Source organism: Hippichthys cyanospilos, chromosome 4, assembly GCF_059441005.1.
Source record: "Hippichthys cyanospilos isolate Australia breed blue-spotted pipefish chromosome 4, RoL_Hcya_1.0, whole genome shotgun sequence".
Taxonomy (NCBI): Eukaryota; Metazoa; Chordata; class Actinopteri; order Syngnathiformes; family Syngnathidae; genus Hippichthys; species Hippichthys cyanospilos.
In genome coordinates this window covers 6,270,495-6,289,152 of record NC_142372.1, presented here as the reverse complement: position 1 = coordinate 6,289,152, position 18,658 = coordinate 6,270,495, and the positions used below count along the sequence as shown (strand labels likewise).

The window sequence follows — 18,658 nt, the reverse complement described above, 5'->3', positions numbered from 1 at the left end:
TACGCAACACTCCGATGCTGTCTGATTAAATTAATTCTATGAACAAAGTTTTGTTTGCAAAACTTGGCCGCATCAGTCTGATATACTTAAATGCTGCAGTTACAGTGAATCCAGAAAGTACACAGACATTTCAGATCTCTCCAGACATGTTCAATCAAATAAAGACCGGATCTGGTTGTGCGATTCAAGGACATTGAGTTGTCCTGAAGTCACTTCTCTGTTGAATTGGCTGTAAGCTTTATGTCCCATTGAAAGTTAATTCTTCTCCACATTCTGAAAACCTGAGCACTCTGGAACAGGTTTTCATCCAGGACGTCCTTGTATATCGCTACATTCATGATTTATGCCAAAGAGTTCAGTCTTTGTCTCATCAGATCACAGAATTGTTTTTCTCATAGTGTGAGATTCCTTCAAGTGGCTTTTGGCAAATTTGCTTTTCCAAATCATGTTCAATTGGCTGAATTTACCATAGGTTATTGAATGATTGATTTATTAAACATATTACAAGATACTAGCGATATTACAGGGAGGAAAAAGTGGGAAAAAACATCTCTCATCCTATCCCTTGTATTCTATACCAGTGGTCCCCAACCCCTGGTCCTCGGACTGGTACTAGTCCGTGGATTAACTGGTACCGGGCCGCCTGGGCTGCACCCGGAATAATGTTTTGGAGATGATTTAGTTTAAAAGTTTATACGTTTGTGCTTGATCTTTGTTTTTTGGCGCCGCCTCTGGCCGCTGTTGATATTACATACATAGTGAGAAGGATGATGTGGTTTTTGGAGCAGCGAGCAATATAAGCCGCAGTATAAATTTAAGGTGTTGACCGGTCTGTGGTGATGAAAAGGTTGGGGACCACTGTTCTATATGTACCAAAAATTCAAATAACAATCATTTTAAAAAGCAGCTCAGTATTGAAGTTCAGGCTTTTCTCACTAAACCCACATTATCCGTATCCCAAAACAGAACAACGCACTCAGGTAGAAAAAAATGAACATATGAGAGTGACTTATAAACGATTATGGACATATAATGCTTGTTTGATTTTTTTTCTTAAGTAATTTTGAGATTAACTAAATAGATACATGCCTGATATTGAATGTCTCTGGGAGGTAATGAGTTAAGATGTAGGAACTTTAAGGAACCTCAGCTCAATTTTGAGCTTGGTTACAAAGGCTGTGAATATTTATGTAAATATGCTTCCTTAGTCTTCTTTATTTATCTATTTTTTCAATCTTCAAATTTAACCCTGATGCTGCAAAAACACTGTAGCAGAACATCGAGCCACTGCAACAAAGCGGAGCTGTGGAATATTGTATAACGCTGCATTGTCCATAGTACAGGCCGATATTAGCATTCATGTTTTTGTCTTTTAAGCTGTGTGTCCTGAAATGCTACTCACAAACAAAAAATTATTTGAGAGAACACGGAGAATGATTATTAAATGTTTTAGGTGACCGGAGAATGCAAGCATGGTAGGAACGTTATTAGTCTTTTAAATGGCGCAGTCAGTTATTAAAAACCAAGCTGATACGATAAGCATTTTAAATTGTGGGCCTTGATTTATTTTGAATGTCATCACGGCCTCCATTTTTTTCTTTATATTTATCTGACGTGTTATTCTGTGAGGATAAATGCTCGTCCTTGTGCGCGATGAGTCCACTGGGCATCGTTGCCCAGAAAAGACTGACTGGCGCTTCATGATTACGGTCTTCAAAGGCATTTTTCATCGAAAATAAAATCAGCCCCTTGCTGTTTGATCCTCCAGGTGCTCTTGCGTCACTATGATTTATTTCATTTTTTTGTTTGGAATGTACCCAACGTGGCGGCATTGGAAAAATCCCACAACCCTTAAATGAAGCAAGTGGGGGAAATTGTTCAAAAATACCTCGAAAAGACAGCAAGTGTGTCCATCCAAAAAATGTCGGATGGTTAAAGAGTGAACGTTGACGACGTCACTTTCAAGTGAAAAGTAAATTCTGAGGTAAATTTGGACCTAATTAGATGAGCTTAAACTGAACCCAGTTTCAAAAGACTATTCTTGGACTAAATTTGGAAAACATTAGATGAGCTAAAACACCACCCACCAGTTTTTCTTATTTGAAATTTTCAGTCTTCTGCTTATGTTACTGATTCGCTGCGGTCCCCCGTTCCCACCGGACGCCCTCCAACAACAATGACGAACGACGGGCTCATTTGTAGAAAGAGTTATTCTTAAAATGGAGACACAATGAATAAAAGATACAACAGGAATACATAATTTATTCCTTGTTTATCCCCTTTTCACTTCCTTTCAACTGCCATTGCCATCCCCTGACACTGCAAGCTCGTCAGTTCAAGATTCAAATTACACAAGAGTTTTGGTGGATGGCTGCCATGCAAAGAAGATATTTAGATTCTTATCGAACAATCTAAAGTAGATTTAGGTTAGGATTTAGAATTCAGGTTTAGGTTAGCAAACCAAAGGAAATAGTTTTACAATAAGGCAAACTTTTGTTGCCTTCCGCCACACATACTTGTACATTTTGAGCAGAGTGACAGCAAGGTTATTTTTTTTAACCCTTGTGCGGAAAAAGACGACATTAGGGAGCTGAAATTTCGCCCAGATGAGGACAACGTGTCCGTGTTCAACATGGCAGGACCACTTAGTAATCACACTAAAATACTGAGAGAAAGATGTGGAAGAAAATGACCAAAAATGGTCAAAATGCTGCACAAGGGTTTGACTAGCTTGAAGCTGATTGGTTAGTTGTACATGTTCAATTAGAGGCTGTGAGCCTGGTTAGAAGGTTTATTTGTTTTTTTTTCACTCCCTGTTATGTTGTATAAGGTCCTTTTCTTATAAATATGTTACAATACATTTATGTCCTTATCATTGTGAAGTGATCAAAAGTGATCAGTATGAATGGAAACTTGTCAGGATGTCAGCATCAAAATCAGTAATTTGCATCTATTAAACTGATTTTGCAAGGATTTTGCAGATGATCATGAGTCAAGTTAGTCATTGCCACAACGCTCTTTCGGCAACGTTATATTATTTGGTATGGTAAAGTTTAATTTGAAGTTCTCATCACGTTTGGTGGCGTTTCGCTGTCATGCACGGCGTTAACAAGCAAGTGCAGTCTCCTGTGTAACCCATGTCAAAAACAACAGCCAAAAGAAAGTAGATCTCATGCTGTGCACGAACGAGAAATCTCAAAGGAGGGGAGTTGTCCATGTCCATGAATTTTGGTGTGTATTTTTTTCCTCGGCGAGCGCTGAGCGTCACAGAAAAATGACAAATGTAATTGTATGACTGGCATATGGAAGTCATTGGCGAGCAGTATAAGATGGCAGCAAGGGAAAATGAGATTACGCCCGCAAAGCTCCGGTGGCAGAGCTGCGGGCATTAACGTTAATGGAAAAACCACGAGACCTGGCGGTTGCCTCGATGCCGACTCCACATTCTAAATCCGATTGACATGACCCGGGACAGCGAGACGCCGGAGAGACAGCGATGCAGGCACCTGATACCCACAGATGAAAAAAAAAAACCTGCTTTTCATTTTTTTTCTACATTTCAGGCACTCCTAGAAGCTCTCAGATTTCCTCTCTATGAAATCAAGGCTGCCGTAATCGTTCCTGGCATACGTCCACACCCGCAGATGACATGTGATCGAAAGGCTGAGCGGGATGCTTTTACGTTCTCGGCGGGTAAGCTTGTAAACTCCTAAGAGACACCCCCCCCTCCTCCTCCCCGGTACCCCATTTCTTTGTTTTGGGAGCAAAATTGTATTTAAGGGTTTGTGATGGACTTGGCTGGCCCGGTATTGCTTTCCAATGATCTTCCTACTCAGGAGGGAATAGCGAGGATAGTGCCAGCACAACACAAACAGGCTTTATTAAAGGAGCTTTGTGCAGACTTGAAAGAGTGGGAATTTCTTCCCTCCCTCAGTGAGTCCCAAGTTGGAACATGTTCAAATACAGGCCAGCTCGGCTGCTCCAAGGGTCATCAGCGCAATTTAATTACATTAAGAGACGGCTAAATTGGACTATGTAAACAGACAAAGCTTAAGGGATTATCAGACCTTTGGCGAAGGGCTAAAGTTTTAATTCGGAGTGATAAACAATCTGCCAGTTAGCGCCAGGTGGGGCTCCGGTTCCTTTATTTTCCACCTGCTGTGTTTTTTGTTTTTTACTTTAAATACAGTGGAAGCTCTGACATTGAATACAATCAGTACGCTGGAGAAACTCTGTTTGGATTCGGAATCGATTTTCAGCGGCACTCTTGAGTTGGCAGAGCAACAAACAACTCTCTATTGAAAGGAGAAAAAGGAAAATTTAAATGTTCGGTCCACCCGTGGGGTTCAGTTATTGCCGGTTCAGTAAATCACTTTTTCTTCTTTTTTTTTTTTTACTGTATTCATATTGGGATTTTGCCATGATTATTTTTTTTTAACTTGAACTGTTACTGCAAACACTTGCAGTAATAATTGTGAGCCAGGAGGAAAGACTACTAAACATTAATGTGCAAAGTTTAGTTCACTTACCACTTAAAGGCATAATAAATTTATTTTAGGGGTAAACATGTCATATTTTTTCTATAACTCATTTGGTAAGAGGAAAAATGCTTTTAAAAGTATACATTTTACACAACAAACATTTTACTTATGTAATTAAACAAAATATGAACCTTTTTACTGCAGAAAATTGCTAAATAAGTAAATTATCGCTTTAATGAAAGCAACGAGTTTGCAATGGGGCTCCTGCAAAGCGCAGCTTTACTAAATTGCACTACTTAATATGGCTAGCAAACTCGACTTTATATCTCCCTTGAAACAAATTATCTTTAAAGAGTCCAAGATTTAGCCTAATTTCACAATCTTTCTGTTAAACAAGTGCAAATTGTGTTAGCCATAGTAAAATATTAAAGCAATAAAACAACCTACATTTAAATTAATTTAGAATACAGCCAATGTCATGTGGCATCCCGGATAAAGCATTTTTGCGATGTTTGTGCCAAAATTTGTGTCAACAATCTAAATTGTACAACCCTAGACACACTTTTCACTGCGGCGTCTTCTTCGTCTCCTTCTTGCATTGTTTGAGGCTTTCCACGTATTTGCCTAATAGCATTGCGGTAATGGCTGATGCTAATTGGCTGGAACGCTCAATGTTTTGCAGTGGCGGAAAAGAACAGATTAGTTTATCATTGCGGGGTTTGTTTCAGTTTGTCTTTGGCATTTGCAGCAATTAAGCCTTGCGTCCTCTCCACAGTGACAGATTCTGAAGTATTTGCACAAAGAAAGTTGCGGTTTTTGCCTTTATACACCACCGCAGTGGATTTGAAAAAGAAAGGATGGATAATGACTGTAAAATACATAAGCTCAAAGCATTGTACTGTAAGCTAGCTGTGAATCATACAGGAGAGCCGGTTCTATGTTAACATTGTTTTTGTCGTCCTTGTAATGAGGTATAACTGATAAAGTGCATATTGCTGTGAACGAGCTTTGCCTGTGGATATTTATTTTGGGGGGTTTTGCCAACGCACCACACACACATCACATCAGACTAATGCTCTAAGATCTGCGCTGCTGGAAGCAATGACAAAAAAAAAAGATATACGAAAAGTGCAGCCCCCTGCAGTAGGCGTGCAAGAAAAGTTGACTTTGCACTTTGCCGCACTGTCCAACAATCAAAAGTTACATCCAATGACTCACAGAACCTAAACTAGACTATGTAGCACTTTTTTTTTTGTAAATACAGGCGCCAAAAGAAGTTTCATTTAGTGACATTTGAAGCACGTGTCTACTAAAAGAAACAGAAGTCTGTTGTTTTTACATTATTTGGACCCACTTTTTACTGTCTCTTTTAAAGATGAACTTGTCTGATTCCTTTCAATTTCTTCCAGTATTGATCGAAACTAAAATGGTGAAAAAGGAACGTTTTCTCATTCAGCACTTTTTGCAGAATTTTAACAGCATCAACTTTAAAAAATTGCTTGAGTCATCAATGAATTTTCTTTAATAAGAAAAGAAAAAAGTAAAGAAATTCCCAAAACGCATAAGGGCTGTTTAATCCAAGCAAGAAATAAATCCAATCTGCTCATTAAGAGGAAGAAGAAGAACAGGAAGTTATTGACCTCATACTAGCTAACAGCAGCTCAACTGTTTCCTCATGCAATCTTTTTGAAGCAGCATCTCTATGTGACTTTAAGGACACTATCACATGTGTAACGTACATGTAACAATATGTAAGTGTGAACTAACTTAACTAGTAAGTGTTTGTTTTCTTTAAATGGTAATCGCTAGCACAAGAATACAAACCACTAGCATGCTAATGCTACCCAGTTAACAAAGGGATATTTGATAGAAGCTAATAAATGAGGCGCTATCCCCTCACAATAACAAATAATGAGTAATTTTATCCACTAATTTCACCTAACGTGGAACCTTAGTGAAATGCAATTAAATAAATCAATTTTAATGTTTTTAGTGGGAGGGGGTGGGTGGACAATTGATGGGATAATCGATTTTAAAAAGATTAAATAGTGACAGCCTTAGATCAAAGGGTACGTACAGTAAGTCTGAACCCTTGCTTATCTAAATGAGCCCTACAATTGGCACTCAGTACTTCATGTACTCCGCCTCTGGCCCCAAGTCACACCTAGAAAATGAATGGATGGCTGGAACTTTGCTGGCATGACAAGTGATTTCTCACAGCATCTGCCTTGCTCTCCTTCTACAATCTCAATCTCAAAGAGAGCCTCATATTTGCAACGGTTCTCATATTTCCTACAAAACCTGTGTCCGTCTGTGTCCTTGTATGTGTGTTTCATTTCACAACGAGTGGGCCCTCATTTTTTTTTTTTTCTGCATCAGAAAGCATGTGGCAATCACAGGCGTATTAGCGGTATGGAGATTCCACTTTGTCTGAGTGGCTCTTGTCCAGAGTGGGAGAGTATGACACCGCTCAAATATTCAAAATGAGTTGCTGTGCTGTAGATTCACGACTGAGCGCCGTTCGATGCACCGAGACTCGCTGGGGAAGCAGATTTTTTAGTGCTCGGGCATCACGCTGTGCTATCTCATCAGAATTTTCTTTGTCGACAACAAACGAATCAATGCGGGATGGGAGGACGGGTAAAACCTTGTCTCGAGGGTGACACTTTAGAAAATAATGTGAACATTGTCCAGTGAGAATAAGATTGCAAACGTCACATGACCAAACCCAAAACCGATGAGCACTAATGGTCGCCTGAGACTTGGCACTGCGATGTTGTCAACAAGTGACAAAATGGCCGAGACCCTGAGAACAGTCAGTCCTAAGGTAGAGTCTGAAACAGTCTAACAGCCTGTTAATACTCGATCTTTTTTTCCACTGGAAATGATGGCACTTTTTTTCAAAACTAAACAAGTTTTTGCTTGCCATCCTACATTTATGGATTCATGCATTTATGGGGTCTTCGTGACTCTAAAAAGCACTACGCTTGTGGATGCATTGTGGATGCATTCCCGTCTCCATGCACCGCGAAAAATGAGGAAACACTGTACAGTGTTCAGTGGGAGCACATAGAACAGATTGTCCAAAAAAAAAAAAAAAAAACAACAACAAAAAAAACAATTGACTTCTTCCCAGTGGTTCCATGGTTTCAACGTCGCAAGATTGCCATCACTACTGCTTCAAAGTCATAATACGCACTGCACCTGGCATCTCTGCCTGAGCACAAAGGCTTGACGTGTATGAACCCCCCTCCATTGCCATGGCAACACTCACCTCAGAGACACCCGGATGGAACGTTAAAAAGTGACAGATTTGGCGAGCAGGCCATAAACAACTGGATAGAACCCATGTTAGGGGAAAAAAAAACTGGCTATGCAAGCATGCTTGTCGTGTTTGAGTGCACATGTGTGTGTATTGCTAACTAATGCATGACTCCCTCTCTTATACAGTATGTATGATCCCGTTACTGTATGTATCAGCATCTATACACATTTGCTAGTCTGTGTCAAAAGTTGTTGTTTTTTTTAAATCTGTGTGCACTAAGTGAGTTTAAATTAAGTCAAGGCAGCTCCATGTGTATCCTCTGATAGTTAGCTTATTCGTTCGTGTCCACTGTTAAGGACATTTCTTGGTTGTGTCCCAGTGTGCTTAATGGAGGACGTCCTATCTTTTCGCTCGATCTCTGAATACATGACATGAGACTTGAAAATGTTCAATGGATAAATTTCAGACAATAAACCACTACTTTTTTCTCTTGCTTTGAACCCTGCAGCTTATGGTCCAGTGCGGCTTATCTGCAGTTTTTTTTTACTAGCCATCGGTGGGAAAATCTCCTGATAGACAATGGGAGACAGAAGAAAATGCTATCCAAGAATGGATTTGAGGTTTGATCTTTCATTTTACTTGTCAGCAGACTCTTGCCAAGTATTTGTAAACAAGCAAATTGCTGTTGTGTTTGTGCGGTATTCTAACAATCTGTGTGTGTCAGTGTTATTTTGAAAATGTATTTTTAATCATATTAATTTAAAGGGTTTAGGAGCAGTTTTGGGGGGGCTTTGAACAGATTAGACTATTTCAATGTAAAGAGCTTCTCAACTTATGAAAAATTCATATTTAAAAATTACTTCCGAAATTAATTAATTTCGTAAGCGGAAGTATCGCTGTAGTCATATTATGAATTGTTTTTGGGTTTTTTTGCAGGAGTAATTGTATTATCTTTTTTTTAAGTTGTTTTGTTTTATCTTTTCTGTGCTCAGGCAAATAATGAATGTAGCAGTGATTGACATCGCAGGTTTTAATAGGCTGAACTAACAATCCGTGACATTTACGGTGCATGAAAGCCAAACAGCCGCCAGCCTTCCATTCATTTTTTTCTCCTTTTATTGATTGTGAAAAACTCACCAGCTCGTTGGGGCATTTTCTCCGACTGGTCCAGCTGCTGGAGAAAGAGAAGCAGTCCTCCGGCAGCGAAGAGCAGGAGGAACATGAAGAACCAGTGTAGCCTTCTCCTCCGTCCACACTGAGAGTCCAGTGTCATTCTCCACTTCATTCCCAACATGATTCTGTACAAAAATTTAGCAAAATATTGCAATTGTATAGTGAGTAAATGTCTTTTGGGTTATTTGATCTTGTTTTTCATCATATAATGCACTATTTATTTTGCATATGGTGCAATAATTAGTCATATATATATCTATACAAAGCGCCACAGTGCACTTATGTTGTTGCTGTAAATCTCTTGCAGGTGCGGCGCAATTTGAGCACTGCAAACAAGCATTTATGCACGGAGAAAATATTTCGCCACTCGGAGGAGAACACGAGCAGCTTGTCTTCGCTCCAAATGGCATATATGACGTTTGTCTAAACTGCCATTATAAAAACCTCTTAGTTTATTTAATTTGTGAGCAATAATCCATAACTGGGACAAATCTGAGCTGCTTATGTCCCTCCCTCCCATCAATAAATAAATAAAAATAGAGGCGTTGAAATGTGATTCCAGCTGGACCGATGCTAGTACACACACTGGCTGTCTTCCTGCTATAAATATGCAAATGAGCATGACTACTCATGCGTGACATCAAATGCACCGTTTCCGTGACGTGTAAGGAACGCAACTGTCACCAAGCATCCTGTGCTAAAAAACAACCAAGAAAAAAAACACGTTCAATATTCAATGAGTGTCCAAAGACAGTATTGACTTGAAAAATGCAAAACTTTTCTCATCAAATCCTGTTTCTAAAGCCAACGCATTGACATGGATGAAATAATATTGTCATTATAATTACCAGGATAATTGTATTCCATATCATGGTCCCCATAGTGAGGACTACCAAATAAGAGTTTATTTTCTAGTCAAATAGACACCCTGATATGCAATTTCTCTGAAATGTAACTTAAATGAGTGATATGTATTATTGATCAATCAGATGAGGGAGGGATTAAAGACAGTAAATTAAGAGGGGCAGGCTTAGCAGTGTACGCTTGACATCTGATTTGACGAGCTAAGCCACGCCCTGCGGCCAGTCCTGCTCTCAGCAATCACGTTTTAGCCGTTTTTAATTTCATGACATTGAGCGCTAGATCAAATAAAGTATGTGGGGGGGATAAATGATTATTTCACAAATTGACTTTAAGGGACTTTGGTAGGGATTATATATTAAAACTGTTTATGAATCAACAAAAGAATAAATTTCAAGTTTTCGGTTGCAATTCTATTAAAAATTGTAAATTTCATATTTAATTGAAATTATTTTCTTTTATACTCTTGATTCCTCTTGGCATTGATCTAAGGAGTCTTTTAATGTACTGTGTTTTCCGCACTATAAAGCACACCTAAAAAACATATTTTTTTGAAAAAACTGAGGGTGCGCCTTATAATCAAGTGTGCCTTATATATGGATCAATATTGAGATTGGGATTGGAAGATGGGGAATGAACTGATAAAGTAAGCTTTACCTGTTTACAGTTTAACAAGGTTGGTCATATTGACATTGAGTTATTATGCTATTGAGAGTTTAGAGTTATTATTTCAGTTACTATTGTTATTACTTTGAGTATTACTATACTGTGATTGAAAAAGTTTGAAAATGTCATTAATTGAGGGTGCGCCCTATAATCCAGTACACCTTAGGGCCGAAAGTGCATTGCATTATACGGGTCATAGAACAGAAGCTACACTAGTGGCTGAGGTTGCACTATGCATCCACTAGATGGAACTGCGCTATAGGGAATGTCAACACAACATTTAGATAAGTCAGTCATGATTAAAAAAATAAGATATTAAGAATAAAGATTTGTGTATAAAGTATAAATCTGAAGAATAGGAAAAAATACCTCTTGATTACCGTATTTTTCCACACTATAAGGCGCGCCGGATTATAAGGCGCACTCGGTTTGTTAATGAACGTAACATCACCAATAAGCGCAATATATCACATTAGCCACCTAAAAATGGCAAACTCAACATGTTGGGGGGGGCACCCCCCCTTCAAAACACCCACCACACACACATGACACGGCACATGGCGATTATTTCCATTACCGCCCTATTCCCAGCGTCTGTGGAAGAAACGGCGCCAGGCTAATAAAAGAGATGAAAGCCACTTCAGGCATGCTTTATTAATTAATGACGACACGCTGGTGAATACGACGAACGGGGCGCCGGCTCGCGTTCAAAGAAACGTTGATGTGTCTTGAACGGTGGCGGCGAGTGACTTCCTGGTGATCAAAGGCCCAACCAGACAGTTTTTAACCTATTAAAAAAGTGTAGTCATACTTTGGATGGTTTTAGAAATTAATACGTTTAGCCCCAAGGTATTCCAGGTTAGACTTCATTTGGAAATGCAGTTTTTCTTGGACATCTGATGAGATGAGCGTGATTTATGATGGAGTTTTGTCAACCACTTTGGAGCTTATGTTGTTTAATCACTTTATCTCACAACAAAAGAAGCATTAGCATTTTTCATGCTAACCGCCGCATGTCCCCCGTGTGCCAGTTGTTGCCACCGTTTAAAGCAAAAATAAACATGGTGACAAGAAATAATTCAGTTTAAAAATAAAGCGCGTACAGCGTGATGTGTTATGCGTCGGCACATGGCACATGCGCGACGTACGCATCATCTTCTTGCCAATTATTCATGATGGACTGCCACCTTGCACAATAGGTATAAACTGAACTAGCATAAATAAAGCATAGCCAGAAAAAGCCACAGCATGCTCGGCATATGCATATGTGCAATGTGTTAATAATGATTTATGTGATCTCTCCTTTCATCAATTGGTAAGCATTGGAAATAAACAAAGACAATAAGTAACCTATAGTTTAAAAAAAAATCAATGGGAAAATCAAATTTGCAGTGGCCTCTCCTTTCATTCATTCGTATTAATTATAACCCCCGCGTTGAGCAACGGAAACAAACAGGAATACAAATACGCAGTGATGAAATACATTGAAAGAAAAATTTTGTCTACCATTTCTACAGAACAAGAGTAAGAAAGCCGTATTCTATTGGTAGAATTGCAAAGTCCACAAATGCTCCCAACGCAATAAAAAGCAACACTGAATTCAGCATTTAAAGTGCTCCCCTTTTTGTAGTCCACGGCCACTAATAAAAATAGCAGATTTAACAAGGCCCATTTCAAAGTGTTGCTTTTGCCAAGCCTTGCATCATTAAGTTGAAAATAAATAAAATAAAAATCAAATAAATAAACCAGAGTTGCTCAGCTCGGCGCTATTGATTCCTTCACCGTCAAGGCGGAGAATTGGAAACGGGTCAAGGTTTTGAGCAGATGCTTGAATAATCCACAGGATGTGTTTTGCTAAAGATGAACATTTAATGAGTGGAATGAGTAGCTAAGTGCACGCCAGTGGAGAAACTAGGCCGAGGTGACAAAACTCAAAGGCTTTGAATAAGCGACCTCAACACAGGGTCGGCATCATACACTTTAATTACAGCTAAATATTACAACACACAGATCATATATATATATATATATATATATATATATATATATATATATATATATATATATATATATGTGTAAAACTATAACAACAGATTGCCTACCCGTAACCTCTACCCTCAAAACCCTCAAAAAGGCGTATGAACTTGTGGGTTCCCTCAAAACGGTCCCCACAAGTTCAAGAGGTCCCCACATAGACAGTAAAATCTAGGATTTGGTCCCCACCATGTAGTAAAAACCAAGGACACACACACACACACACACACACACACACACACACACACACACACACATATATATATATATATATATATATATATATATATATATATATACATACATATATATATATATACATACATATATATATATATATATATATATATATATATATATATATATATATTATATATATATATATATATATATATATATATATATATATATATAATTAGACTTAGCATTAGTTTTGTTGTTGTTTTTGTTCAATTTTAGACTAAGCTGTAACCTGTATAAAATTAACAGTTGATTTAGATTTTCTTTTGTCAATGTCAAAAAAGATACATGTTCAGGGGTAATTATACATATCATCATAGATAATAATCTTATTTGCGGTATTTGCGTCGAGTGGAGGGCACGAAAAGTTTTCTCTTTTCTGGGGGCGGCTTGGCAAGATATACGATACAAGATATAAGTACATATACATATACATATATGTATATGAGAGATAGAGAGAGAGAGCAAGAGAGAGAGAGACTTTTTTCCTTTTTTTTTTCTTTTTTTACAGATTTGTACTCTAGAATGTCTTGCGGAGATTCCTCGCTCACCATGCCGCCTTTGTTTAAACAACAGCATAATTACGAATATTTCGTTGTATGATTGTAATCACTCGCCTTGATGGTGTGATTCCAGCTCAACGAAGCGTTGCCTTCCTCAAGGTGCATCCTGAGCGAAACCAGCGAATGCCATTAAAGCGGTTATAATTTAATTAAAGCTAACGCCGATTCTCCCTGTGCAGATGTATTCAATCAGTGTGCAATTAACACTGGCACGGCACACCTGAGCAAAGTCAAACGGCGGGCCATTTTAAGCGGCGCCAACTTCTGTTGTGACCTCAACACAAAGTTACGTGATTAACAGTCGGCAAGTTCTGCGCGTTCTGGCACTTTTCAAGCGCCGTGACGAACGCCCCAATTTTTTCTCATCACGGCCACACACTTGCTGTTCTCGTGAAATCATATGTAAGAAGTGGCGGTGACACCATTTTGTCACAAGCAAGTCAATCATTGCAGCCGATCAGACCTCGAGTTTATCATTCATACGAACCATACGACTAATTATAAAATATTACTGCATACGGGGCACAAAATTAGTCGAATTTGGTTCTTGCTTACTAGAATCTTCCTCTTTTCCCCCTAGAGCTGATCTTTACAAAACAAACAAAACAAAAATGCTTGTTTAATCATTAATTACAGTGCAATACTCATGGGAAGCATCTATATTTGGCCGTGAAACTAGTGTGGCATTGCACACGTGTTCATTCGCCTGACTATTAGAGTTTGGATGCAATTTCTGCTCAGCTCTGCTCTGCCTACGACAGATGACATAGGCAGAAACGCTTCTTCTTTAACACAAACCATCTACGGAAAATACACGGTAAATGTATACACTGTGTCTTTGATTGTTTTTAAGTGTACTACTTTTACAATTTTTGTATTACTGTAAAGCGACTTTGAGTGTCTAAAAAAGCACTATACAAATATAATTTATTATTATTATTATTATTATTATAAATCCTATAGTAGACCATTTATTTATTTTTGAACCCTTTTTTAAAAATTTAAGCTTGTTGTGTACATTATTCATAAAATTATTTAATTGTTTGAAGTAATATTTATTTATATGGCAAATTTGTCTTATTGGTCTAGCTTGTGTTGAACTCCCGGGATACTTTTAGAATTTTATTTTAAAGTGATACTTTACTTTTTCAGTCATTTCAGCAGTGAAAAAGTCAATATTTTGGACTTTTTTAGTCATTTCAGCAGTTAAAACGTCAATTTTTAGTATTTTGTCAACGTTTAATAACTTTAAAGCAACTGTTAGCCAGATTTTTTTATTGCCTACCTTATTATTTACTCAATTATGGAATGTAGTCTGCTCGGGGAAGTGAAAAGAATAGGAATTCCATTTTTGTGGTATTACTATGCATACGACAACAAAACTCTTGAATCTTGAATAACAACCAATCACGGCTAACCTGTTTTCTGGGATCGGTCATGTGACGTTCACAAGCTGACCCATGATTGGCCGTTACCTGAGCCTTGAGCACATGCAATGTCATCTTCAAGTGGCAGCTACTGGCAAAATGTGTTTCATAGGTAATTTAGCCCTCAAATCAATTATAGCAAAAATAGCAACATTTTACTATAGATATATAGATTTTGTAGATACTTGATCCAGAACCAGCAACAGTTTTCCGTTCTACCGTTAACGTTTTAATCACGTAACATTAGTGATATGCATTACACACACTGATATGCATTACACATTAGGCTTTCCGTGATTTACTGAACTCAGACAAACAGCTCAAATATGCTGACTAATATGACAAAAAAATGATCCGCCGACATCATTTGATTTTCTTTGAAAGCTAGTCGTGACAATGTGTACTACATTAACATAGTTCCTAGCTTGTACCGCTTAGTGCCGGCGGGCCCAGTTGATGGCAATCAACATGAAAAGAAGGGATGGAATATTTACCCCCGGCTAGACAGTGGAGAATCGCAGCTTCCCTCGAGGTTTGAGGGTGCATTAAGAGCCGCTTCCTCTGCAATAATTCATGAAGTCAGCAGCGATAAATCCTGCACCATTTTGTCTATAATACAAATTACAAACACATCCAGTAAGACCTCCATTCATTTCTCAATGTTTCAAGGCAAGTCCCTCAAGAACGAGCTTTATTATGGCCGCTCCAATGATGCCGTTGTTTATACACTGTGTACGAATCAATAGTTGGGCGGTCACATCTGGCGAAAATGGGAGTACAGCAGTCATCAATGTGCAATTTAGCCCAGTCGAATTTCTAAGAATTAATCAAAAATTCTGTCAATGGGCTTTTTTTCCTCGAAATACAATTTTCATGATGACTTTCTCACTCTTTGTGCACACTGTTATAAAGCTCAACGCGCGTTGCAGCCTTCAGACACTGTGAGTGGACTCAAGTCAACACAAGTGCAAAGTAAGAAAATATCGTCCAATTGTCGCCGCTACTTTTGTCTGCACTCAATGAATCCTTGGAAAATTGTTAATTGTCACTTTAAGACCAGCCACTATTGCTGTCCTTCTTAAGAAGGACAAAGAACCGACCTTGCGTGCCTCTTATTGTGACCATTACCTCGGCTCAACATTCATGCGAAGTTGTTGGCTGAAGTAATTGCATATCATTTGAAAACACTTTCCCTAATATATTATAACCAAAGAGTAAAATGGCTTTTTAAAGAGATATCAGCGGTTTTTCTCTACTTGTACGTTTCTTAATGTTATTTACTCCAAACACTCAGCTGATCGCAGACTGTGATTTTGTGTGACCCTGAAATAGGTTTCAATAGAGTGGAGTGAGAGTATTAGTAGGCAATTTTGACAGGTGATTTGAAAAATATAAGAGTACTTCGTATTTCTTCTGTAGAGCAGCAGCTAACAAGTATTTTGGTATTTGGATAAATATTAAGCCATACCTTCAACAATGGACTATTTAAGAAAAAAAAAATCACATTTAAGGTGCACAGAATAGAAGCTACAGTAGTGACTGAGGTTGCGTTATGCATCCACTAGATGGAGCTGCACTAAAGGGAATGTCTACACAACAATCAGATACGACAGTCAAACTTTTCCATCAGAAATTAACAATAAGTACCATTTCTGGAAAGTACTGAAGAATGGGAAAAAAATACCTCTTGATTACAATAAAAGACTGTTTGGATCAATGCCAAGATGAATTAAGAATTTACAAGAATAATTCTTATCCAACAAAATATTGAACTTTTTTTTTTAATTAAATTGCAACTAAATACCTTAAAAACGTCATGTTGAATCGTGAGCAACAGTCCGTGAGACAAGTTAGCAATTGCCGAAACATCCTTGCGGGATCAACTTCAAAATAGAGACATATCAAGGCGTTTGAATCATTATTATTGTTTGGTGTTGTAAGGTTTTATTTTGAAATTGCAGTGCACACACAAGAAATCTCATGACATTCTAATCTCGCGAGATCTTGTATGAAATCTCGTACTCTCCTTACTGCTCTGTGCTATAGATTTATGACATCCCGAAATTTATGGCGTTATATTTGTGCCACAATTACAAGCGCGCTAAAAAATAATTTGAGCGGAGAAAATCAAACTGAGCGAGTGAAAACAGATTTTGAGAGCAAGAAAAAAACTATTGAGCACGTAATGATAAGAGTTTGACAAGAGCCGATGGAGTTTGAACACAGAAAAAGAAATTCTCTTGGATACCAAGCTGTCAATCAATGTGCTTTTACAAGCTCTGATTGGCTGGTTTTGTGGCACAAACGTAACGCGTGAGCAGATTTGATCGAGCGCAGAGGATGACTCGAGCGAGCGAGAGCTCGATGTTGAGCAAACGCGATGTTGGGCGAGGGAGGGAGGAGTATCGCGAACGAGAGCGAGATGTTGAGCGCGAGAATGCTATTGCGAGCGAGCAAAAAGGAATTTGGAGCGAGAAACTTCTTTTTAAGAACTTTTTCTCTGCGCTCAAAATCTGTTTTCGCTCGCTCAATTTTATTTTCAACGCTCAAAATTTTTTTCCGCACGCGCGTAATTGTGGCACAAATATAACGCCATAGAAATCGAGCCATTTACTAGTACAAAAAAACATAAAGCACTTAAACACGCCATTTCAAAGCAACCCAGACAAAAAAGAATGCATCAAACCACTGGGGAATAAAGCAAAAAAAAATGCAGTTTGAACTGTGCTGTGCAGCAGAGCACAGAGGGTGGGATTGAAAAATAAACAAGAATGCTTTCCCAAGCAACAAATATTGATTTGTACAGTCAGGTACTTGCTCTGCGTTTGCATCTGGCTCCAAACACAAAACACTAAACAGTGTTTGGACTCCGATGGAAGGTATACTTTTGAGTCCAAACTCCCTGTGATGCGCTAAACCGCTCGCCTGAATCATCTGGCGCGAGCGCCTTCTGTCACGTCAACACGTCAGCCTCGGCCGGCTCGTCTGCTTCTGTGTAAACAATGCCGACGGTGACCTTTCGTAGCGCCGGCGCAACGGCGAGAGAGCGTGGAGGAAGCGGCATTGATGCGGATTAACGTTAGCGGTGGGATACGAAATCAATACTCCTCTAAAGTTTGGAATGAGGGGAAACAAACAAATGCATGCGGACAGCAAATACAAACAGTGGGAGAGCGAGCCGACGAAATTGAAAGTGGTGTCAGACGACTTGGAATCTCGGATTTGACTTTTGGAACGATACCTTGCGCTTGATGTTTCTCCATCCATCCACCCATTTTCCGGAGTGGCTTATCCTCTTTAGAGTCGCAGACAAACAACCACGCATGCACCCAATCACACCTGAGGACAATTTAGAGTGTCCTATACAAACTGCAATGCATGTTTTTGGAGTGTGGGAGGAAGCCGGAGCGCCGGGCCCGGGGATAACATGCAAACCCCGCACAGGAAAGCCGGAGCCAGGTGGTTTGAATTCCGACTTGGAAACCACTGCGCCAACGAGCCGCCACTTTATTTTTTTTGTTTACAAATCCCAGTTGTCTTGTGAACTGTAGGAGTCTTGTCGAAATTAGACGGTTTTGAGGGGGCGGGCACATCTCACCCAAAAACGGCCATTGCAACAGATCTAATAGCAGCTCGAACAAATAAAAACTTGAAGGAGCGGGTGGCAACATTTCTTCTCTGATATCCTAAATGCTAAGTAAACTTGATACATGCAGTAGAAATGCTACTTGTAAAAGTTGTACATTAGGGTTGTCATATAAACAGATTATTTGCAGTCAATTATTTACAATCATTCAATTTAAAACAATCGTTCAATTGTTCACATTATCACATTTTTAAACAATTTCAGCACAGCCATTGATTCATATCTTTTCAATTCTATTTCATAGTTGTTCCATAAATCCACACCGCGAAAGGATACACACGTTTCCTTTACCGCTAGATTGT

At 38.8% G+C, this 18,658-nt stretch overlaps 1 protein-coding gene and 1 long non-coding RNA gene across 4 annotated transcripts in view; one reads left to right on the top strand and one right to left on the bottom strand.

Moving 5' to 3' along the window:
- The window catches only part of chst8 (carbohydrate (N-acetylgalactosamine 4-0) sulfotransferase 8), a 171,267-nt gene that overhangs the window by 114,445 nt on the left and 38,164 nt on the right, over nt 1-18,658 (bottom strand). For 2 of the 3 annotated variants that reach the window (XM_088412972.1, XM_088412973.1), the window contains exon 2: nt 8,884-9,044. In XM_088412972.1, the coding sequence (XP_088269098.1) occupies nt 8,884-9,040 (157 nt within the window). In that variant the 5' untranslated portion in view covers nt 9,041-9,044. Of the gene's footprint in view, nt 1-8,883; nt 9,045-15,204; nt 15,272-18,658 lie in introns of those variants that run through there. The other variant, XM_088412974.1, reaches the window with a different exon arrangement.
- On the top strand, nt 3,421-9,034 carry LOC148424423 (uncharacterized). Its single transcript, XR_015865352.1, has 3 exons — nt 3,421-3,693; nt 8,255-8,366; nt 8,887-9,034. It is a non-coding gene; the product is annotated as an uncharacterized LOC148424423 (long non-coding RNA).